The 15948-nt window shown below is 34.7% G+C and overlaps 1 protein-coding gene and 1 long non-coding RNA gene across 7 annotated transcripts in view; one reads left to right on the forward strand and one right to left on the reverse strand.

Moving 5' to 3' along the window:
• The window catches only part of LOC127091176 (uncharacterized), a 66761-nt gene extending 51487 nt beyond the window's left edge, over positions 1 to 15274 (forward strand). Inside the window, exons 1-11 of one of the 2 annotated variants that reach the window (XM_051029734.1) lie at positions 7460 to 7619; positions 8679 to 8743; positions 8896 to 9050; positions 9942 to 10229; positions 10868 to 10997; positions 12141 to 12248; positions 12360 to 12462; positions 12598 to 12723; positions 14200 to 14387; positions 14506 to 14633; positions 14885 to 15274. In XM_051029734.1, the coding sequence (XP_050885691.1) occupies positions 8691 to 8743; positions 8896 to 9050; positions 9942 to 10229; positions 10868 to 10997; positions 12141 to 12248; positions 12360 to 12462; positions 12598 to 12723; positions 14200 to 14387; positions 14506 to 14602 (1248 nt within the window). In that variant the 5' untranslated portion in view covers positions 7460 to 7619; positions 8679 to 8690 and the 3' untranslated portion in view covers positions 14603 to 14633; positions 14885 to 15274. Of the gene's footprint in view, positions 1 to 7459; positions 7620 to 8678; positions 8744 to 8895; positions 9051 to 9941; positions 10230 to 10867; positions 10998 to 12140; positions 12249 to 12359; positions 12463 to 12597; positions 12724 to 14199; positions 14388 to 14505; positions 14634 to 14884 lie in introns of those variants that run through there. The other variant, XM_051029733.1, reaches the window with a different exon arrangement.
• LOC127091177 (uncharacterized) lies at positions 1429 to 7208 on the reverse strand. 5 transcript variants are annotated; one of them, XR_007791885.1, is made up of 7 exons: positions 6833 to 7208; positions 6343 to 6435; positions 5899 to 6064; positions 5771 to 5817; positions 5629 to 5682; positions 2443 to 5546; positions 1429 to 1689 (listed from the first exon to the last, which is right to left on the reverse strand). It is a non-coding gene; the product is annotated as an uncharacterized LOC127091177 (long non-coding RNA). The 5 variants fall into 5 exon arrangements; XR_007791884.1 differs by having other exon boundaries at positions 6182 to 6435; XR_007791881.1 differs by having other exon boundaries at positions 5899 to 6435.
• Positions 15275 to 15948: the final 674 nt, after the last annotated feature.

Here is a 15948-nt window from a genome sequence, read left to right on the forward strand (position 1 = left end):
ATAGTGAGAGGTATCTAGCAACACATCACTGCTACCCAAGACACGAAAATGTCATGTGATCTGACAAATCCTTTTGTGATAATACTTATATGTACAATTACCCTTTTGCCCTTATGTCTATATTGAATGCAAGGCATAAACCGTGTCATCCTTGTCCAATTCAATATTGGGCTCATAGACATTTATCTTGTTACGCAGGATGGGAAAATCCCATTTAGGTCACTCATGTCCCTCAGCATGCTTTGTGGAGTACCCATCAACTGTCTTTATGGTCATCCAGTTACGAACAACGTTTGATCAGCAATAAGGCACTCGACTCTACATCTAGGGTCCATAGTGGTTTCAGGTCGAAGGGTGGTATACACCATTATCACCATGAGAATAACTTATGACACTTTGCGTAACATTATATATAATATTCTCATAGAGGGTCAATCCAGTATAAATATTACTCTTAATATTCATACCTATGTTTAAGACTTGTTAACTCCTTATCCATGATCCATGAGATGTGATCATCAGTCTACATACATAATAGTCTTAATGCTTTAATGTTATCCCACTTCACAATAAGGCTCGACTACGGATACTTTAAGAATAATGTCCTTATGTTTAATGGACTCTCATGATTAAGTCACACTTAATACATTAAACGGACTAGTTATTCTAGGGACTTTATTAAACAAACATAATAAAGAAAAAGCCTTTTATTATTAATAAATAATTCGATACAAGTACCAAAAGTATTGGTCTCTAGGGCTTACACCAACACATATATGCATAAGATAATGTAGAGTGAAGTATCCCTTGAAATATTTGATCAATTGTTGAAGAAACTTGTTGAAAAAGTCACACAAGATACCCAGATGAATTAGGGTTTCCAAGGCAAACAAACTCCAAACTCTTGATGATTTCTTGATCAAGATAACATGTGAAGATCATGGGGGTCCATATATGATACTTAGAGTCAATGTGAATCACTTCTTGATTGCACTCCTTGCATTGAGGGTCTTAAACCTTAGATATGAGCTTGATAAAGCATGGGTGAGCATACACATTACCTACAAAAGCAACAAACTATACATTGACATATTTTTGGTATTTGGGTTAGTAAACAAAGAAAAATGAAGTATGATACAATCAAATGTGATTGATGATCTCTCCCAATGCAAACCCAATGGATGAGGGGTAAGGAGGATGCCAAGGTGTGATCCCAATGTCAATGCATATGATGAGATAGTCATGAGGGATCTTAGGGTCAAATTTAGGGTCTTACACTTTTGAATTTGATATTTCAAGTTAGATATTAATTTTCCTTTTATTCTACAAGGTAATTTAATTATTATTGTACAAAGCATTACCAAGTTTCTAAACAATGTACAAAGTGAACCAAGTTGCTATGAAGCATCATGAAACATAAGACATAAGTTATCCAAAACATTTTTTATTTCATTTTAAGTAGTACAAAGGACTAAGTCACACTACAAGTTTTTACTACCATTTAAATTCAAATCGTACAAGTTCTTAAAAACTACAAAGTGCCAAACTAAATTACAAGAAGTTTTTCACACTTGGACCCAAATTATACAAGCTTCCACAACCCCAAAATTTTGCCATTCGGTTGCACCCCCGCTCCATTTCTTCAAGGCCAAGCTATGCACAATCCATCCCAAAACATGTGACCAAGCCCTATAAAAAAGCATCAACAAAGAGAGAATCAAATTGAGCATAAAAATAGAATACAAAGCTTACAACATTCGATCACCACACAGTTTTCATTCATGGGCTCATCCAAACTGAATCAAATAATGCACAACCTACAAGAAAATTCTATTGAAATTGGAAAGAAAAGCAAGATATCATTGAATTTCAATTTCAATTATAGCAGTAAAAGTTTGTTACAATGGTAAGAATGTAAAATTTTCTGCACATGGCCTCACAAAATTGCACTCGATTCACACTCCTTCCGCGCCACAAAATTATGGAATTAAAACCTCTATAACAAAATTGTAACTCACCACTTGATATTATCTCAATCCCTTCCTCACTCACATGCATCGCACCAATAAATTCAAAATATCTCCAAAGAATCACACGTATCTCAGCAATGAAATCCCCTCATCTCACACACTCAAAATTCTCACACGCTCACTAATTTCTAACCTAGAATCAGCCTATAAATAACTACATCATTTGCTCATAAAGGACACACATCAAGGGCTAGCACTGAAATTCTGCCAAAATTTCACTCAACTCATTCACCATATGCTTAAATACCTAAACTATCCAGAGTTTCATATTGAAACTCTGACATAGTAAGCTTGACCCCTTTACTACCACCTAACAAACAACAAAGAACCAGCAAACCACATAGTTGAAGAATAAAAGAAGTAGAGGAAGGGAACAAATCAAAAGCAGACAAAGGCAGGGAAAAGAGCTTACTTATGGAGCCTTCACTCTAGTAACTTCTGGACACTAACATTATTCTTTCTATTAGTAGTATGAAATCCTTTTGTTGTTGATGCTTATATTGTTGTGTTTGGAATTAAACTAGGCTTGGTGTAAAACCTATGTTGATTGCTTGATTTGAACTATGTTTGACTTGTTTTCATGTTGATATGTTATTTTTCTCGTGATTTCATGTTGTGGATGTTGTTTATTTGAGGGTTTATGGGTTAATTTGGTCTGATTTTTGGAGATTGAGGGGTTGGGTTTTTTGAAACTGTAGGTTTTGATCTCAGTGATTGAAGGGTTTTTTGAGGAAGAAATGGGTTTAAAAGAAAGATTGAGGTAGGATTTATGTTGGAAGGGAATGGATTTGAAGGTGTTTGGTTGGAAACTGGGCAGAGGTGGTGGTCCGGTTGATGGCTCCGATTGTGCTTCAACCGGAATTTGGGATTCTCGATGGACTCCATGGCGGAGCAAGGTGCTTTGTGAAGAACACCACCAATGTTCATGTGAGAAGAAGAGGAAGCATTGAAGCTCTCTGAGTGAGAAAAGAGAGAGAGAGAGAATAGTTTCTAAATGAACTCTTTCCCCCCGTGCACACATTTCAACTCCCTCTCTTTGGTCTTTTGCATGCAGGCTAAGTGGCGCATCAAGCCACCTCACATTTGCGTTAACCTTAGGTCAACCATGGGATCCCATATGGATCCCCTCACCATAGCTCTTATGCACGCATTTCCATTCCTCTACGATCTCATGACTATTTGATCCAAGGGTCTGGATTGAGTAAATGAACATTGACTCTCCTCCCTTGGGTTGACTGTTGACCCAATACTAGTGGGATTATGTATTAGGCTTGTTATTCACACCTTTTTTTTTCAGCACTTTTTATATAGTCTTTCTTCATTGTGGAATTATTGGGCATTGGGCCTATGTTATCTGCGGTCTTGGTTTTCTGTTTTTGCACCCCTTTATTTTTTATTATTATTATTATTATAGAATTTTATTTTTAATAATTGATTTAAATAGTAATAATAATAATATTAAATGGTAATTTAGTAAAATATTTTTCCCACATCAATAACTTTTTTTATTCATTTATTTGTTATTAGTTTCATTTGTTTATTTATTTAATTACGGAAATTAAATAAATAAATAAATAAATAAGTCATTAAATAATTTTTAGTAGACGTTTTCAAAATCTTGATCCAACGCCAAGTGACTTTTTCAAACTCGATTAACTTTGCATTGACGTGATTCAAGTCTTTTCTTGAATAAGTGTAACGTTGAAAATATTTTCTTATTAAAATTGAAAGACAAAGGACCGAGAGATGCACATCTCTTTAAACCCCTTAATAGTCGAGCGCTCGGAGCACACCTGTTTCAAAATGATTATTAGTCTTTAAATCTAAAACACTTTAATCAACTTGGAGTAAAGGGACAATTGGGTGCACATCCATGTGAATCCCGAATAAACGCACGTTTGGTGCACACATATGCTCAAATGTTTACTCATATTCCGCAAAGATTAAATCTTTATAAAAATGGATGATAAATAGATGCACATCTCTTTAAAAGCCTTGGGTGAACGAACGCTCGGGGCACACCTTGCTCAAACGATTATCCTAGTCCATATAAAATCTTTCAACCTAAACCAAACTCTTTTTTTCGCCCTTGTGTGGCTCAAAAAACCTTTTTCAGAAATGAGTATGCTCTATCCATTTTGATGTGAAATAAACAAAGGCTTCAACTGCCAAGAGTGAGTAGCAAGCAAAGGTTTAACTGCTCAAAATATCTAAAACGTCACTCTTTAGAATCAATCAACCAACACATAGTTATCTACAAAGAACTACGTAGCCTTAAGTTCTCCATCGCACCTGGAGATATGTAGAAGCTGGATTTTGAAATCTTTTCAGGCACAATAATAATAAAAAACCTTTCTTTCTTTCTTTCTTTCTCACTTAATAGATAGAAGATCGCAAACTAACATCACGCTAACACTCATTTGCATAACTAACTAAATGGGTCACGTCGAGTATAATGGATGTGATGGATGCTAATACCTTCCCCTTGCATATATGACTCCCGAATCTGCTCTTGGTTGCGAAGACCATTTATTTTTTTGTGGGTTTTATCGATATTTTCCATTTCCTTTAGAATAAATATAATTCAGTGGCGCCTCTATTGTATTTCAAGTGTGCGATGCACTCAGGTATTTTTCGCGCCATAACACCTATGTTAGAGACATAATTCTCCAAATTCCATTAGATGATCAAAACAAAGAGGACTCAATTATGTGGATACAAAACAAAAAAGGCATTTATATGGTCAGAATCGACTACCATTACTTCCATAATATGGTCTATTCTTCTAACCCAAACTGCTCAAACTTTATAGATGAGGAGCATACATAGAACAAAACGTGGAGTATTAATACTCTTCCTAAGATTAAAACTATGTGTTGGTTTATTCTTAACAAGGAAATACCGGTCAAGATGGAGATAAGCAAAAGAGGTATGAATTATCCTCTATTATGTCCTATGTGTATGACTGAAGGGAATACTATGGATCATATTTTCAAAAATTGTGACTGGGCTAGGAAAGTTTTGTTTGGTTCTCATCTTAACATCAATTTCAATAATTACGAGTACCATATTAAATAGTGGATATGGGACTTGATAAAGAACAAAGATAAAAATACTATTAGGGATGTTATGGTCATCCCATATAACATATGGTGGACGAGAAACAAATTCTTTTGAAGACAAGGAGATGGCTACCGAGGACGTTATAAACTACGTTGAATACAACATAAATATCTCTATCAAAATCAACCTTAACACCCAAACTCAAGACAACAATCGAACATGGCAAAACAAAGTTCAAAAGCACAACTAGAACAAGATTAAATCACAATCATAGCAACACTCAACATGATACTATACACAAGCAACAAATTAACAAATGTCAAGATAATAATATGAAAAGGTATCACTTGAAAGCGGACAATAGTAGGAACAATGGTACCAATCATAACACTAGACAGAATCAAGTCCAAGACAATATTTCCAAGCTGGATAACACTGTTTACCGGCAAAATTCTACTAAGAAGAATAAAGGCATTAATTAGAATAATAAGAATAACAAGGAGGAAAACTTAATCAAAAAGCCCAAAGAGATTACCTTCAACGAGGGTAGGAACAAAATGGCGAGTACTGATAAAATCTGGTAGAATTCCTACAATCAACACCATTATATCAACTATGGAGGCGATAATGTGAACAACAAATATAGAAAAGTCGATAAAGGGAGAAGGAAGGCGTACCATTGGAAAACAGGGGGGGGGGGGTTTAGCCAATATAACATACATGCCTATAATCAAATACAATTTATGGTAAACACCTTTATAAATAATCATCTTCGCAACATTAAAGAAGAAGATCAAAGAATTACCTTAGTGGATGGTTGAGAAGGGAAATGTGGCAGTGGTAGTGGCTATGTCAATAGCCGAGGGAATTATGATAGCAACATCTCCCATAAGTTGAACATTTGGGATTACAATAAAAATTCTCCTCATTACAATGTGCCTCTAGTTATTAGGGAAACTAACCCTGACAATCTGGATAATAGGAAAGCAAACCAGCAGGTGAATACTCAGTGTCTGAATAAGGAGATAAAAATTAATAGGGCCAAAGACGTAAGAAAGAAGTTTAACATGGAAGACAAGGGGAGGTACTTGAGTAAAGATAGTGAGAGAAACTCATATGTCACCCAAGAGCATGATACATCTTCTAGAAAAGTTGACAGGGATGAAGGTAGCAACGAGGATTCAAACAAACTTTGGGAGAAGATACAACAACAAAAAACCAAGCATAAAAGACATACTAAGAGCATGACCTGGAATCAGAAGAATAATAAGCAGGAGGCGAGGATCTCTCAAGGAAGTATCCAAGGGAGAAAGGTAAATCATGGGTGAAGCTCGGTAACAACCTGTAACATACCACTAGTCAGGATGTGAAGATGACGAATGAAAGCAACAAAAAGATAAATACTATAAAAATCAACCTACGAATCTAGTAACAAGCAGAAGGAAAAGATTCATCAAACTATCCAGTATCCTAAAAGTAGCAAGCAGAAGGAAAAAAATTCATCAAACTACCCAGCATCCTGAGCACAACCAAGGTAGCAGCTTGAATATGAACTTGAAGCATGAGGGTAATGAAGAAAGTAGAGATAATGATAATTATGACACATGGAGAAATAACAAAACTCAACGCAAGAATCACGATCAACTAGACAATAGAGAGTAAAACAATATGAATTTCAATAAGCTGGACAAATTGAAGGAGAAGATGACAAACTCTTGATATGAAGAGAGCACGTTTACCTTTAATACTGATGCTAATACAACCATTGAAGGGGAATGAAACTTAGGTGCAATCCTTTACAATCAAGAGAAGGAGATTATTATGAAAATCACTCGAAATCAATATGGTTTTAACAATCCTCTTGCAATTGAAAATCAAGCAATCATCAACGCGTTGCAATTTGCTCAGATTATGGGGTTGAAGAATGTCCAGGTAAAAATTGACTGCAAAACGATGGTTGATCGACTTTAGATGGCGGTGGCTAAAAGGGCAGAGGAGGTGGATTAGACACACATTGGTTACCAAATAAATCTCATCAAGGAAACCTTATAGGCGTTTGAAAAGGGGGAATAAAATTCATCACGTGTGAAATGAATGATGGTCCATCCATAAAATTGTCTGAAAACCATAAAGATGAAAATAAAATTAGGTTATTCAAACTAATCAAAGTGTAACTAACTTTTTTTTACTATTATTTTAATAAATACTATTTTTGACTTTATAAAAAAAGAAATTTACACTCTCTGTAATTTTATTATTAACAATAATTATTATAAATAAATAAAAATAAAGAAGGAATCCATTTTTTTTTAATAAGAAAGCTTTATTTACTTTCATATTATTTATATAATTTTAAGTTAAATTTTTTGAGGAATAATTTTAATTTTATATAATCCTAAAATAACAAAACGCAGTTTTGCCCCTTTTATCAAAAACACAAATTAGAGTCGCACGCAACTCAGCTTCGCCGGAAAACGCAGGCGGAGTTGGTCGTCGGCCGCCACAAACAGTGAGAAATTCTTTCAGGTTTTCCTTCTTCCCTACTTTTAATTTTAATATTTTCTCCCCCTCTCCTCTAGCGTGCGCGATTATGCTATTCCAGTGCGTTTTGCTTCCACTGCAAAAGACATCGCACATGTGATTGAATTGCATCGGAGTATACCTCCACTTTGCACCGCTATTCTGTGCCGAATCAGTGCGATTGAGAATAAGGATAGTTTACTCATTTTCTGAAATCACGTGTGAAATTTGTGTTTCAGTTTGAATTAGGCTTTCAGTTTTTCACTGGTTTTGTATAATGTACCTAGACATGATAGCGTGTGAAATATCTTCAAAGTGAGGCTTCTGAATGATAGTATTGTTTTAGGTCTGTTTCTAATTCAATATTTATGCCTACCAATTCAAAAAATGATATCAAATTATGTATTGTTATGTTGGTTCTATATGCTTTTGGATGTCAAACGATTGCACTATTTTTCTTTTCTGATGTTGTTATTGGCGATGTTGTGTGGTTATTTATAAGGAGAAATTAGCGTGAACATGTTTATTCTTAGTGACCAGGTTAATTGAGTTTTTAAAAAGAACTCTAATAGTATTACACTGGTTTGTTTGAGAGTTTTTGAGTAAGAACTCTAATAAAATGTTAAAGGAAGTCAAAAGATTAGTTGAGTGATCAGGTTCGTGATCATAACATGGCATGTGGTCATTGAATTTTAGTCAACCTGGTCGGGTCTTAGTTGAACTCAGCCTGCGTCGAACCTGTTAATCATTGGGTTTCATAAGGGTCGGATTCGGGTTCCAAAGTTGGACCGGTCAAAATTTAGGAAATGATAAAGGACTCACATAACCTGCCCCAATCTGTCCTACAAACATCTCTACTTTATTCCCAATTTCCCCCTCGGTATTTCCTTGGCAATAATTTCTTCTCCTTTTATTTTGTTTTTGGGAAAACTTGAAAACATGTAACAGCCAGAAGTAAATAAAAGTTATTTTAACTCACAAATCAAAGACACTTGGTTTTGTAATTCTATTTTTGGTTACCCTTTAACATTTATTTACATGAAATATTTTTTGCCCCCTTTTCAGGTTGGAACCAAAATGCCGGATGTTCATATCCTTGTTAATGATTTTGTGAATCAGCTTAAAAAACGGTAAGTTGTTTCTTCATCGGCACTGTTTCAGTTCAGTGAATTGTGTATTAGGAACTTTTGAGGTTTGGGAACTCATATTTTGTTGTTGTGCTTTTCTCTCTCTGTGTTTGTTGTTTTTGTTATTTATTTATTTATTTATTTATTGATGCTAGTAAAATTGAAGGTTCTCAGGCCTCGGCAAAGCAGACAGCAGAGTTGCTTCGGTCTGTGATTTCACAACAGAGGTTGCCTCAGACAAATCAGGCCACAGCTCTGATTAATGCAGTAAGGGCTGTCGGGGAGAAGCTTATCGCTGCTAATCCTGTTGGTATGCTGAGATGGCGATTTTACTTATTTTTAAACTACAAATATGCATTATGTTTGTGTTGTGTTCAGTCTTTATGGAAGTCAAGTAGTATGTATTTTTGGGTTACTGCTGCATGATTGCCCAAGTTTGAATTACTTTCTAGATTGTAGAAGCTTTTCAAATTAAGTATATTTATTATGGTTTCCTTACTTATGTTAAAGTTTTGACAAGCTTATAATTGTTTATGGAACAGTTAAATGATATGAGACTTTTGTTGTAAATGTATATGTGAAAAGGAAGAGGGAGAATGAGGAGAAACTAATTAAATTTAAGCTGTAACTACGAACTGTTGTAACAGAATATACTAAATAGACAGAAGGGAGGGGGTTGGAGTAATTTTTAGACAGATAGCCAGAACGAAAAGAGGTCATGCACTCTCAAATAAGCCCTAAAAGTTTTACTCATTCATTGCTCAAGATCATATTGATCTGAGGGATTAACAAGAAATTTCTGACTTCCTATTGTTTTGTTACTCTTCTCCGTTAAATATCAGTTGATTCTATCTTTAAATAAGAGAATTTTTGAAAAAGTAAGATGCCAAAGCTAGTTTCAAATTATACAAGTAGATTTCTTTAAAATGCTCATATTTATTGCAAGATTTTCTCAATATTTTTTTTTCCATAAATTTTCATGGAGAAGTTTATCCAAACTTTCTCTATTCTTAGTTTTACTTTTGTGGAATGATGTTTTATGTTTACATTGTCATGCTGCTGCAACAACAACAACAACAACAACAACAACAAAGCCTTATCCCACTAAGTGGGATCATGCATAATGGTTTATTATGCTTTGTGGGTAATGGAAAATGTTTTTTTGTTTTCCTATCATAAAATGTTATGCATGCGTTTGCAGAGCTTGCTGTGGGAAATATTGCGAGGCGAGTTTTGCACATTATAAGGGAGGAGGATCTTTCCCTTGCCACAGCTGCTATAGCTGGTTTGGAGCTATCAGCTGTAAGCGACGATGAAGATGATGTGGATCGAGATGATTATCCTGTTTTATCTGCTGCTGCTGTTGCAGCTGCTGCAAGAAGCACCTTGCGTCCACCATCATTGCAAACTCTTCTAGAGGATACACCTATTACAGCTGCCATTCCACACACATCTTCTTCAGGGGGTGATTCTGAAGGGAAAAGTAGATGTGAGTATGGCACCAGGCTATTAAGATTAAGAGTGTTATAAAATAACTTTTTATAATATTGTTGACCATGTTATATTTTTCTTTTCTTTTTTGCCTTCTAATTTGACCTTAAGGGAATGCTTGTGTTTTTACTTGATATCCAGTGAAGAACCTATTTTTTTCTTCTTCTTATTTAGGCTTTTACTTGTGAAAATTCTCACTAAGGCAAATATTTGTTTTTAATATAGATAACTTTATTGGATAAAATTAATGCTTAGATGTATTAAGTTTCCTCACTTTTTCTAAAGTCATCAGAATGCCTCATTATCATTGCTGTATACTTTAAACTTTAATTGTTGGTCACAGTGATTATTGTTTTTTATCCATTCCTTCCTGCTTGTGACGAGCCTTTGCACAACAAACATTCCTTCCTTGCAACTTGGAGGCCGCGAGTTCAAATCTTGGACACATCCTCTCTGTTTGCGGGGGAAATATTACATACATCTACACTCCCCAAACTTCACTTGGTGGGAGCATCGTACACTGGGCTGCCCTTTATTTATTTTTTTCCTTCTAGTGGCATTTGGTAATGAAATTTCTGTTCTGATATTCAATTGCTTGTGTCATATTGAGTTTGAGTTTTTTTCCCTTTGTTTCAGCTATTGATAAGAGTTCAAGAGGTCGGAAGTTGAAGCACGATGTCATTGAAGCAGTTAATGAACTTATTCAAGACATATCTACTTGCTATGAACAAATAGCTGAACAAGCAGTAGAACACATTCATCAAAAGTTGGTTTCACCTTAATCTACTCTAGGACGCGTGTGTTTATATTTTGCATGTTTTAAAGTGCTTGTTTGTTTGAAAACATTTTATACCAGCTCACCATAGGCAAGATTGATCAGTGACTCTGATGGGCTTATATGGATATTTGTTCATATTTGCACGCCAATTTTTTGAGCTCACTATGCATTAAGAGTCATACTTTTTTTGTGTGGCCAATGCTAAGATTTCTAACTCTTGTCTGAGTAGACAAGAATTATCCACATGGTTAATTGAAAGCTTTTGTTTCTTGAGTGGTGTATTCTATACTATGCCATATGGTGAACATACAACTATTCTAGATGTGTTAAATTCCTAATCATAAACTAAACTGTTATTGTTCTTTATAACAATTAGATAAGAGACAGTACCTATGTTAAATTTCAGTGCTTTGTTTTTAGTGTTTTCTACATTATTTTAGTAGTGGTAAGGATTGGACTGAAATTACGAAGACTACTGCAACTATAAGAACCCAAGTAATTTTATTTGAATATTTATACGGTTAAATTTATCAAGCCACACTTTAGTTAAAGCTTTTCATGGAGGCTGTTTGTCCTTTTTACTCTAGTTTCCTGTGGAGACTGCATTACCTCATGTAAAGGCATGGTTGAATATAAAACAAATAAGTAATGATTAATTATGTGATTAATATGCGACAGTGTATAGCCGAGGACACCTATTATTGGCTGATATAATTGGTCAGAGTAATTTTCAAGTACATCACATAATATTAACTTAAAACATCATACATATGTTCAATAGATGCCATTTAATGTACACATCAAACAGCCAAGTTGTCAATATTTAATCTTGAGAATAATTTTGATGTGGTATATTATTTTTGTTTATTTGGAAAATGAGCTATTTTGTCCATCTATGTTTCATGTTGCTGAGGGTTGCTTATCTACATGACTAGTATTTGGCTCTTTATATGATATTAATATATCATGTTTCCCTCATCTTAATTATAACCAACACAAATGTTCGGTTGATTTATGGGATTATGTCTTGATAGATAGGAATAGAAGATGATCTTTTTCTTTATATAATTTTTTAGAAGAATTTATAATTCTTTTTCTTATTTGTTTTCATTTTATTTCCATGATTTTCAGTGAGGTAATATTAACGCTAGGAAGTTCAAAGACAGTGTTGGAATTTCTTTGTGCTGCAAAGGAGAAAAAGAGATCATTTAAGGTCTTTGTTGCCGAAGGTGCCCCAAGGTTGGTAGTAGAGGCCGTCTCACATTTCCAGTGGATGGTGATGTTCAATTAGAAATGGATTTCTTTATACTATTCATATGACCATTTAATGTTGACATTGCATGCAATCAGATATCAGGGACATCTCCTTGCAAAAGAGTTGGCTGCTAGAGGCTTACAGACCACAGTGATTACTGATTCTGCAGTTTTTGCCATGATTTCCCGAGTGAACATGGTATGCTAAAATGCCATTCTTTCTGGAATCAAGACTCTTATGCAAATTTTAATCTGATTTCAACTTATCAACTGACATGGTAAATGGGGGAGTTATTCCTGAGTGATCATATGTGACAGTCCTGCCATTATATAGGTTATAGTTGGAGCTCATGCTGTCATGGCTAATGGTGGAGTCATTGCCCCAGTTGGATTAAATATGGTTGCACTTGCAGCTCAAAGGCATGCTGTTCCTTTTGTTGTACTTGCTGGAAGTCACAAGGTGAAATGCTAACTTATAATCCAAATCTACCTCAGTTTATAGTTAGCCAGCCAAATCTTCTCATGATTACTTTTGTTATGTTAAATACTTAAATCTGTGGGAATCAAAAAATTCAACATTTTTTTTCCTCATAAATTAAAATTTTGGAAACTGAAATATCCGAACAAATATTTAATCAAGGTGTTGCTTTTTAATTTGTTTATATGAATATCTGACTGTTAGGTACCCAAGGAATTGAATTCAAAAGAAAGAACCATTTTATTTAAAAATTAAGAATGAACAAAAGATAGATAGAGAATAGAAGAGAAATCTCTCCTCCAAGGGTTTCCCCTTTCTACAATAGTCACTGCTCTTTTTTTTTTTCCTTTCAATACTTAATGATAATCCCCTCTATTACTGTATTCTCCTATTTATACAAATACTCTTCTCTAACTAAACCGATAAACTAACTAACTTTCCTAACTAAAATCCTTATTCTATATCCTAACAACGACACCAAGTTAGCTTTTTAAACTTTCTATTTAGTGGAAGTGAAGAATAATCCGTAGGATAGCTAGCTAATTATGTACACTCAAACTAAAATAAATGTTCATTAACATTTTGGTACTTGTTTTATGGTTTTACCTAATTAAACAACTTATTGTGCATTAAAATTTAAAAGGGTTATCAGGACATTGTAGTTTTAAAAGAAATGTCTTGTAAAAATGTTACTATTTAAAATATCGCACAATAGCTTGATATTATCTTTGGCAATCACTTAAGATTAGTTTTCATATTTGTTAATTACCATCATGATTTCTTTCCTTTTTAATTAGAATTTGAATTCTTGCATTGATATAAAAAAGTGAGTGTTTTCGTCTTCTTGTATCATCAATTTAGATTATCAATCATATCTATAATCATATTTTGAAGTCCTTATTCATTCCTTTTCATTTGCAATGTGGTGATGTTGAAACATGTTATTTCTACTTAATATTTCCTTATGGACCTTAGTTATTCTAGTTCTACAAGTTTTGGAGAAATCTGAGTACAATGTCTCTTTTCAATATTGATAGGTAGGTACTGGGTGCTAAGAATTTTTTGAAATATAGTTAATGATATTTCAGTTGGCTGCACGTAGTAGACATCTGATCTCTAAAACAATTTTGTTCAAAGTTCAGATATCTCAAGCTGTTGCAACTGATGCATATATTCTTGATCTAATGATAGGATTTGAAGAATGGAAAATTGGAATTGAACAGTATTTGCATTTTATATGACGATAATGAAATAGCCACTTCTTAGTTATTGGTTCACTTAAGAGGTGTCCATATTATGATAATATTACCAATACACAAAGCTCCAGGCTTTCTGTCAATTGCTAGCAAGGAAACTTTGGTGCCATAACCCTGTTTTGGAATTAAATTTTGATCTGATTCCTCGCAACAGTTTCCAAATGTTAGGCTTTTGTTGAATGTTGCTTTATCTTATTGACAGTTGTGCCCTTTGTATCCACACAATCCTGAAGTCCTATTAAACGAGCTGAGATCCCCGTCTGAGCTACTTGACTTTGGGGAGTTCTCGGATTGCATGGATTCTGCAAGTGGTGGAGGTTCTCTCCATGTCGTAAACCCTACGTTCGATTATGTGCCACCAAAACTTGTTAGTCTCTTTATTACTGACACGTAAGTTGAACTGTAACTGATAGAAAACTAGCTTTTCTCGCGGTCATTGACATTTGAAAATGTGTACTAATTGGTTTCTTTCTCTGCTTTCGCTGGTTTGGAAATTACTTCTTCTCAGTGGAGGGCATAACCCATCATACATGTACCGGCTCATTGCTGATTACTATTCGGCTGATGATTTGGTTGTGAAACGAAGACCTGCTACTGGAGTTTGAGTTCAGCAGCCCCAGTTTTTGTCCTACAATGGTAAATGAATGAATGTCTATTTACTTCTATTTGTCATTGTGTGTATTGTATTATTATTTGAGGGTTAGAGGGCTTGCAAGCTTCACACTTTAGACGTCCATATGGATGGAAGAGTGTGTGTGCAGATCTCAAATAAACTACATCTTATTAGTTGGTTTTGTGGAGTTGAATTAGACTATCGAAATTCTGAGCAATGTTATTTGCAATGGTTTTTTTGTTTGAGTAATGACATTTTAATGCTCAATTTTCAGGGTGTCTGTTGTCCTCTGATGAGCCATGCTCTAGAGAGATGTTTAATGCGGAAGAAAATGAACCTTGTGTAGTGCTGAGAATTGGGATGGAGCAATTGTATGCGGGAAATAATCTGTGAAAATACCCTGTTAAACAAGGAAAGTTCCATTTTTGTGATTGCTTACCACTGGGGCATAACCCTTGTTTTAAGTTTTGTCCCCCCACCCCCACCCTCAAACTTTTTTTGACGTGTATATCTTTTTCTACTCAGAAATCACACTAGTATACAGCAACTTTAGTTGTTTGAAAGCTGTTTCATAAAATGACTGCTACAGTAGATTTTTAACAACATGAAGTCCAAGTGGGTTGTTTCTTTCGAAATGTCTAGTAATCTATTTACTTTGCCGCAACATTTGTTTGCTTGAGTGAATGTTTAAGTAGAATGTTTACTTGTGTAAATCTATCTATATTATTTTTAAAACATGACATCTATGTGGATTATTTGTTTGATTTATATACTTTGTATTCATATGTAGAGATTCCATTTTTAAAATAATAATTACTCCGTGCTGTTAAGAGTCCCACATCGGACAATATATGGCATGAACATGTGTTTATAAGTGGGGGCAATCCTCACTCTACCAACCGGTTTTGTAGGGTTGAGTTAAGCCCAATCACACATTCTTAACATGGTATCAGAGTCTCGTTTAAGATCCGATGGACCACCTACTATGGTTTCTGCTATCGGGCCACCCACTATTTATTTCCACGCTCCAGATGTCTAGTCCTGGGTGTGAGGGGGTGTTGGGCGTGAGGGGGTGTTAAGAGTCTCACATCGGACAATATATGGCCTGAACATGTGTTTATAAGTGGGGGCAGTCATCACTCTACCAACCGGTTTTGTAGGGTTGAGTTAGGCCCAATCGCACATTCTTAATACGTGCAAGTGACATTAGCAGGATAGAAACTGGTTTCAAGAATATATGTAATGAATAAGAATAGAAATTTATTGAATATTTTATGGAAAAAGATTTCAGCAGCCTTATGCGTTGGAAAAACACTTTTATGATTTTAGAGATATATT

This window comes from Lathyrus oleraceus, chromosome 6, assembly GCF_024323335.1.
Source record: "Lathyrus oleraceus cultivar Zhongwan6 chromosome 6, CAAS_Psat_ZW6_1.0, whole genome shotgun sequence".
Classification (NCBI taxonomy): domain Eukaryota; kingdom Viridiplantae; phylum Streptophyta; class Magnoliopsida; order Fabales; family Fabaceae; genus Lathyrus; species Lathyrus oleraceus.